This window comes from Stegostoma tigrinum, chromosome 40 (genome assembly GCF_030684315.1).
Source record: "Stegostoma tigrinum isolate sSteTig4 chromosome 40, sSteTig4.hap1, whole genome shotgun sequence".
NCBI classification, from domain to species: Eukaryota; Metazoa; Chordata; class Chondrichthyes; order Orectolobiformes; family Stegostomatidae; genus Stegostoma; species Stegostoma tigrinum.
The window spans coordinates 11,123,846-11,132,564 of NC_081393.1; the positions used below are offsets into that span (position 1 = coordinate 11,123,846).

Below are 8,719 nucleotides of genomic sequence, written 5' to 3' on the forward strand. Positions count from 1 at the left end.
AGCCCACGAGCTGGGTGCGTGTCCTTCCACGTCCGGTAATTGCCAGTGCAACAAGCATCCAGTAAGTGGATTGGTAATGTGCCATGAGGCCCCATGGAGGCCAGCACATGTTGGATGACAGTGTCCATGCTTATGGACCGTGCCCACCATGCTGGTCGTTCAGACTAAGTGGAGTCGCTCTCACTGCTATGCTGGCATTTGTCAGCATCTGGCTTGTTCAGTGCACTTTGTAAAATAAGACTGAAGGCTAGTGGGATGAATTGTGGCAACAGCAAAGGTGTTTATCAAGTCTTCATTGGTAACTTGCCAGTACCTAGCAAAAACTTTCCTCACCACTTGGCAAAAGCATTAAAGATGTAGAAAGATGCTCCCAATGTTAAAATAGGCCTTGCCAGATTTGTCGCCTATTTCTGCCACAAATTATGCCAACGTACATCTTACTCAGACCGCTGTAAGATTCCAGAGATAGCAGGAACTGCCGATGCTGGAGAATCTGAGATAACAAGGTGTAGAGCTGGATGAACACAGCAGGCCAAGCAGCATCAGAGGAGCAGGAAAGCTGACGTTGCAGATCGGAATCTTCAGAACAATCTGAAGATTCAGGTGGAAGAATCTGTAAGATTACACTCATTTTTTTTAATCTCAAAAACACATCTAAACAATTAGCACTTTTAATTTCGAACTCTTAATTTTTTGCTTTTTCGTACATTTAGAAAAACAGCTTAATACTGCTCAAAAAATATCTTTAGCACAGAAATCCGAAAAGCTTTTACATTCAGACTACAATTCCCAGAGATTAAAGAATTCTGCAACATCAATTGTCTTTCCGGCTTTATTTTAATAAATCCAACAAAAGCAGCTTGAACTTTCGTCAATTCCTCTGAAGAGGAGTAATGATTTATAATTCTTCCTTCAAATTAATGCAGGAATTCTCAAAACCGATGCCAGCATGCGGAAACATTCTACGTAAGCCCTGGGTAGTTATGTAATCATGATTTATGGAAGTTGCTGCAATACAGAGTGAAGCCAAACACTGCTAACGTCGATATAAGCAGCTCTTTTAATCCATTTCCAACATTTGACAAAGATTAACTCGCAGTAAAGAGATGGCTCAGAAACTTGCAAATTCACAGGAGAGTGCAGATTTATCCTTCTCTCCAATTCAGTCAGTCAGTCAGTCAGTCAGAACGCACAAATCCAAATGGCCTTTGCAGGATTTTGATGAACAGAATCAGCCCAAGCATCAAGACCCACCTCAGGATGAGTAGGTTTTATACAATCAAATCCATTAAATTGGAGTTTTAGATTTTGGGAAACAATTTCAATGAGCTATACACAAAGCTATCTTCCAAATAAGCTGGCAAAACTCTTCAAAAATGCGAGCTCAACCAAGCAATGGATCGGGTGGGGAAATAAGTGATCTTAACAACCATTAAAAAAGTATTTCAGTTGACAGGTGAAGCTGCCAGCAGGTTAATATATTTGTTTATTTCTGTTTATGGTGTGAAACCACATTCAAGTAATCCTGCAAAAACAATCTGGGTTTTTAAAAAGTAAACAGCAGGATATTGCAAATTAAGACAGGAGCAGAGTTTCTTGCATGGAATGTTTAACAAGAAGAAAAAGGCCTGCTGTTTGAATTGAGGTTCTTTCTGATGACTTATTGCACACTCGGCTTGTTTGTGGACCCAAATCATTGGGTTTTCAATCATTCTTTCCTTTGTGGGTAGAGGCTGGTCCATGCTTGCTCAAATACGACCTGCCAGAAAGAGAGCAATCCTCCAAATTGTTCCTACAACTAGGAATCAAACCTGTAAAAGAGCATAATGACAGTGTCAGAAGGAAACATGATGAAGTCTTCCCTCCACCCAAAGCAAAAGTCTGCTTCAAACATCTTTACTTGAGTAAAACTTGAATGAGAGTTTGTTCCCATTACAGAAGCTGACATTGGGGTCATTGCTGTGCAGCCCATTAACATTATTCTCTTTTCATTCAATGGCCACATCAAAAAGTGCCAAAAGGTCATGGCAGACATTTGAATTGTCTTCATTCCTCAATGTTCTGCTCAATCGTACAGTCCAGTTTGCAGTCTCAAATTGTATGATCTTAATTAATTCTTGGCAAAGTACTCAGATATTAGAATTCATCTGCATGCCAGAGATAGAGTCAAACTGAAACAAGGAATCATTTCCTGCTTTCGATGTGCAATTTGTCTGGTTATTGGATTCGTCTTCCCCATGCAACTTTTTCATGTAAGGGTTGATATAATGATATAAAACGAAGCAAGAAAAGACTACTGAAATACCTCTTCAAAATCTCAGAAAGTAGCAACATAGAATGAAAATGTGCATTTAGGTCCTACCTTTCACAATTACTGGTCAAAACAATTTTACAGTCAGTTGAGCATCTTTGAAACGTAATTGCTGGGCTTTTCTCAGGAAAAAAACCAAACTCAACAAAAAAGACAGGAAGCAAAATTTCATACCTTCTTCATGATCATTGCATCCTAACACTTACCTATCTTCCTCTACCTTTAATGTACGACAGTCATTTCCAGAACAAGATTCGAGCTTGATCAATCGCTGGTTCATCTTCACAAGTAGCGAAGGATCTACTGTTTTGGCGATATTGACCAACTGGTGTGGGTCTGAGGTCAAGTTGTAGACTTCAACAAAGGACTGGAAAAAGCAAGAACACAGGAATAATTAAAACGATTCAGGGCAAGTTAATCCTGTTAGATTAGAATCTATGGAAACTGGCATGTGCAGCTAGCAGGTGAGAATAAATGTAAAATACTGTTTGAGTGCACATTTATAACTTTGGACACGCCGTTGCTTGCAAATAATGAATCTGCATCGATTGGAGGGAAAAGGTTCACACAGCACGTTACTGTCGGGTGGCACCTACCTCACTGTCAGCAAATTCACAATATTGTAGATTGACTTTTGATAACGTTCTCACACAAGCGTAAGTATTATTAAAAGCATCTTCACACACACAGTCAGGAAAACATTCCTAAGGAAACAAGAAGGAGAAAACATCAAACTCGCAAATTTGAACTTTGCTAACTCAGCTTTGCAAGTGTGGCTGGTTAAATTGACATTCATTTTTTCAATTTTCAAAACTACTCAGTCTCTTTTGCTGTAATAGTTTTTGAAACACTCCAATTACGCTCCAGAACATCATGTTCAGAAAGCATTGGTTCACTGTTTCCGCACCACAGTCACGTTGACGTCTGTCCTCGCCAGTTATCCACAATCTTTGCACTGAGTAGTGATGAGAAGCAAGAAGTGTGCTTAATTCTCCCTGTGACTGCAGTCCCACAATGTAAAGCATGTCCAACACCATCCTTTCTCTTCACTTTGTCAATGTATGGGGTACTGTTGGAAACCAGTTAAACAGCTGTATTTTTAAAGCAGTTGATAGCATGGAGATAAAGTAGAGATTTTTTTAAACAAAGAGGAGATCAAACCTGAAATGTTTTTGCCCTGCATTGCTTCACTCAAATATCACCATTACCCACTGTGCCAACAGGAGAAGCAATGCCAACGCTTTAGTTAGTATGATTTCATCTGCATTCATGCTCCTGCGTGGAAACACTGAATAAAGTTTCACAATGATGGTTTGTGGAGCAGCCAGTTGAAACAAAAGTCTTCAGTATTGAGAATGCTTCCAGAATAAGAGCAATCTTCCAGTGGGAATTGGAATGTGTGTTTTATTTAAACGGGATCTGCCTCTTCAATGTTAACCATTTGGATAAATGCAAGTTATTTTTGTTGATGACTTACCGCCACGCCAGGTCCAACACTGGGACATGCAGGGTCTAACTTAGCATCACCTTCCCCAGTATACTCTACCAGAAAATCATTGCGCCAATGTGTTTTATTCTGTGAAGAATCCTGAAATAAATGGAAGGAATAGACTTAGACCAGAAAGGAGGGATCAAACTAACCAGTATTTTTCCCAAAAAGAAAACCAAAGAACTGCAGATGCTGTAAATCAGAAACAAAAACACAAATTGTTGGCCAAAGTTCAGCAGGTCTGGCAGCATCTCTGGACGGAAACCAGAGTTAATGTTTTGGCACCTCTATGAGGAAGGGTCACTTCACAGGAAACATTAACTCTGATTTCTCTCCACATTTGCTGCTAGACCTGCTGAGCTTTTCCAGCGTTTTCTAATTTCGTGACCTTTCTCCCAAGTGCTTTTGACAAGTACAGCGCAGAATGAAACACGCAGATACTGTCAGGGCTCTTTTGCGTGCCAATGATCAACAAATCATGTTTGATCATTTCCCCCTCTCATCTGGCAAACAGGGAGGAATTAATTGTTCAAATGTAAAATTTTTAGTGATAGGTTATCCAGTGTGGCATTACAACTTGAAATTGTCACTCAGATAGCATAGACAACCCACCTGGCTTCATCTTCTGTGTGAACTCCTTGGACAAGCTCTCCTATTGGCCATGGGAGCAATGCCATTGATTAAAGAGGAGCATTATTTAGTATTGGTCCTTATTTAGTACTGGTAGCATTCTTAGCTGCATGTGTGTCACAAGGTGGTGAGTTCAAACCTGCTCCAAACTTTGTTAGTGAAGGCTGAGCTTCAATGCAAAGTTCTGGACTGGCATCCCATGGGGAAACCAGAACTGGTCTTCCAACCTTGCCATCATTTGGGCTGTGGGTTCTAGGAAAAGTCTTCTTTTGGTTGGGACTAATCATCAATTGGCTGACATGAGGGTAGTTATGAACGTGAAAGTAGCCTTCATTTTCCAGCTTTTCAGAAGTTATCAGCCTGCGGTCCCACTCACTATTTGACTTTTCAGCAGTGTGAATAGATGCAAATTACTGCCATAGAGGTCAGTTAATATTTGGTGCTTTTAGGATTGAATGTAACATTCTTGACAACACAAATAACAGTCACTGCAACTGCATTTCTCTGGTGGTGGACTGAGTAAACATTTATGGTTGTGGATGAAGTGAGAATGATTTCAGTGACGTTCACAAATATAGGTGTGCGTCGCCTCACACTCTTGACTGGTGCCTTGCATGAATTTGAACTATTAAATGGTTGAGGGATTCAGCACATAAATAGCTCACTGCGCAATATCTGTCCCTGACCTCCACTTACGTCAATGCCACTGACCTTCAAGGGGAGGTGGTTAGAATGTCTGCTGTCATGTATTATCCTTGCATATTCATGACATTTGCCGCTGATCAGCATGAGCCTTCCTGTGGACTAGGTTTGATTGTTTGATTAGACACTCTGCTTATGACCTGAAGAGTTGGGTCAGCCTTTGCATTGCTGCTTCTCACCACCAACGAGTAGCACAAGTGGAACAAGCAGAATTTTAACACAGCATGTCTGTAGAGGTACAGTAAGAAAAGCGTAAGCACACGGTACTCACCATAAGGGGAAGAAAGGAGCTGCCGTCCATGCTTTGGATGACATCATATCCAGCGATATTCAAGAAGGTGGGTGCCAGGTCTATATTCAGGATGGGTTCCTAAGCAATCAGATGTTAAAGGTAGAATGCAGTTTTCTGGTTTTTTTCTCTAGGATGAAACCTACAACTGTGCTGTGGCATGCATGATTTTGTTTATCCTTCCCCAATCTTTGTCATCAAACACCGAAGACACAACATTTGATCCCTTATTGTAGTGCTAATATGGGATCTTGCTGTGCATATGCTACAAAATCTATTTCCATCCATCAGACGTGGGGCCTACAATGCAAACGTTCATCATGGACTGGATATTTGAGATGGTGAAGGTGTTACTTCAACGTAAGATCTCTTTATGAATTCTCTGTTCTGTTTTACTGCCCAGCTTCAAATGATTGCTATTGTCCCCTAGCTGGTCTTATTGATAGGTTCCATAACTTGGACTCACTTTATGAATTAGAGTCAAATGCTGTGCTTGAAGTGAATACGTACCTTAATGATCTGTTTAGGTTTGATACCTGGTCCACGGACCAGCAACGGCACTCGAATATCAAACTCATAGAGCTGGCGCTTGTCAATGGGGAGAGAGAACTGTCCTGCAAACAGATGAAGTGACTATCAATAGTAGCTGTTGGTACTCCTATTGGGATCTATTTTCCAGCCTCAAATATTCATGTTACTTATCAATAACTGAATGAGATAGAGACCAACATACATGAGATTTACTGATGCCACAGAAATAGGGGGCATTGTAAGCAGTATAAAATGGAATTATGAATAACAAAGTCATCAAGAAGGATGGTTCGGATAAACCAGGATACAACAGGCCAGTGAATCAAACATATGTCGTCAGGAAATGACTGGAAACACTTCCTTGGGGCAGAATTAATCTTTACTTGGAGGTGCATGGATTCATCAAGACAGTCAGCATGGCTTTGTCAGGGAGAGATCCTCCTGGACTTCAGTAAAGCTTCTGACCAGGTCTCATGCAGCAAGTTGGTTAAGAAGCCAAGAGCCCATGGGATTGAACATTTTGGTGAATTGGATCTAAAACTGGTTTAAAGAGGGAAGCAGAGGGTGATGGTCAAAGGACGATGGGAACCCTGTGCCCTGTGGCCTACCACAGGATTTGGCAGTGTGTCATCTTTTGTTTGTTTTGTATGTAAATGATCTAAACATGAACGTCAAAATGTAGAAAGTTTGCGCAGGTATGAGAATTGGCAATGTGTGAAATAGCAAGGACAAAATCCTTGGGCAACAGGATGATATAGACAGGCTGGTCAGATGGGCAGAACAATGATAAAATTATTTTTGACAATTATGTGATGCATTTTGGGAATACTAACAAGGCAAGAGAGTACACACTGAAGGGTCGGATACTTGGAAGTACAGAGGATCAGAAGGATCTTGGCGTGCATGCCATTAGATCTTCAAGACAACAGGACAGGTAGATAGGGTGGTTAAGTCACATGGATCGCTTGTCTCTATTAGACAAAGTATTGACGACAAGATCTAGGAGCTTACTACTGAAGCTGTATGTAATATTAGATAGGCCCGAGCTGGAGGACTTGCGTACCTGGACATTACACTTGGGGAAGCATGTTATTGCTGCAGGGAAGGTGCAGAGGAGATTCACCAGGATGTTACCTGGGCTGAAGTGGCTCAGCAATGAAGAGATAATGGAAAGGCTGGGGTTGTTTTCCTCAAAGCAGACCTGACTGAGTTGTACACAGTTATGCAGGGTGTCAGCAGGGTGGATAGGGAGAAACATTTCCCCTAAGGAGAGGGGTCACTGATTAGGGGGCACAGTTTTAAGCTAAGGTTTAGAGGGGGTGTAAGGAAAATGTGTTCTACCAGACAGTTGCGGGGAACTAGAACTCACTGCCTGGGAAGGGTGCGAGAGTTAGAAACCCTCAGGTCATTTAATCAGTATTGAGGTGGGCCCTTGAAACACCACCGCTCAGAAGGGTACGGTGCTGGAAATTGAGATGAGAATGGATCGATGCTTGATGACAATTAGAGGCTTTCTCCCAGACTGTAAAAAGAGGATAATTTTTTAAAAAAGGATGACAAGCTAAAAAGTGGTGGAGGTCCAAGGAGCTTAGGCAATCGAGTACAGAGATCATTACAAAACCACTAACAAGTGCAACAAATAATTTAAAACGCTCCATGAATGATGGGCATGATTAAAGGAAACAAAGGTAGAAGTTGAAAATGACCCTGCAACTATCCAATGTACTGCAAATGCTACATTTGAAGTACTTGAACATTTCTAGGTATCACAGCTTTGGGAAGATAGATCGGCCTTGGAAGGAAATCAGCATACCAAAATGAAACAGGAAGAAAATCCCACCCAGACCCACCTGCCCTATCCTATCCCCAAAACTCTGCATATCCCATGGCTAAGCCAACTAGCCTGCACATCCCTGGACACTATGGGCAGTTTAGCATGGCCAATCCACCCTAACCTGCACATCTTTGGACTGTAGGAGGAAACCCACGCAAACATGAGGACAATGTGCAAACTCCACACAGACAGTTGCCCAAGGGTGGAATCAAACCCGGGTCCCTGGCGCTGTGAGGTAGCAGCACTAATACTGAGCCACTCTGCTTCCCTTGGATCATGTCGCCTTGGTCCCAGAGGACCGTAGGACTGCTCTCTCATTAGCCTGAGGCTCACCAGCTTCAGGTGAGGGGAAGGGTTGAGAAGCAGAATCCTTCATGGTAACCTCAGCCAGTTCAGGAATTGAAATAATGCTGTTGACATCACACTGCATCACAAACCAACTGAGCCTTTCCATTTACTCAGGTACTGCATCTTCAATCTCACTCCCATGTTCGAATATAATAATGCATTGCTTTTATTATCGTGATCACTTTTCCAAGTTTGAATTTAAGCAGCCATGAAGAGATACCTAATTCGTTTGCAAGGAGTCCACTACATCACTGATTTCACATTTTCAAGCATCTCAGTTTGCAGAGTATTGACTTACGGACAGGTTGAAAAGTGTTTGCCCTCTGCATTTCATTCCCCCAACCACATCCTCCTGTTCACCAACAACCCTCCTGCAGGTACAACTTTGCAGTTCTCCACCTCCACTCCTGCTTCAGATCTGGCAACTTGCTCACTGTTCCCAGTTATTTGCTTCACAGCCATTTCCTTCTTGAGTCACAGATTATTTTCCTTCCACATTTATTGCCGAGAGGTCACAGCAGAGATGACCAGCCCTCTAAGTCTCACTGTTTCTTTCCATTCTATTTATGACGGTGACTTCCATCC

General features: G+C 41.8%; 1 protein-coding gene across 1 annotated transcript in view; it reads right to left on the bottom strand.

The window, feature by feature from the left end:
• Nucleotides 1-655: 655 nt before the first annotated feature.
• Nucleotides 656-8,719, bottom strand: part of gnsb (glucosamine (N-acetyl)-6-sulfatase (Sanfilippo disease IIID), b) — a 51,018-nt gene continuing 42,954 nt past the window's right edge. The window contains exons 9-14 of the mRNA XM_048522757.2: nucleotides 5,932-6,035; nucleotides 5,404-5,502; nucleotides 3,789-3,899; nucleotides 2,908-3,015; nucleotides 2,518-2,678; nucleotides 656-1,811 (exon numbers count right to left, since the gene is read on the bottom strand). Of these exons, the coding sequence (XP_048378714.1) occupies nucleotides 1,799-1,811; nucleotides 2,518-2,678; nucleotides 2,908-3,015; nucleotides 3,789-3,899; nucleotides 5,404-5,502; nucleotides 5,932-6,035 (596 nt within the window). The 3' untranslated portion in view covers nucleotides 656-1,798. The remainder of the gene's footprint in view (nucleotides 1,812-2,517; nucleotides 2,679-2,907; nucleotides 3,016-3,788; nucleotides 3,900-5,403; nucleotides 5,503-5,931; nucleotides 6,036-8,719) is intronic.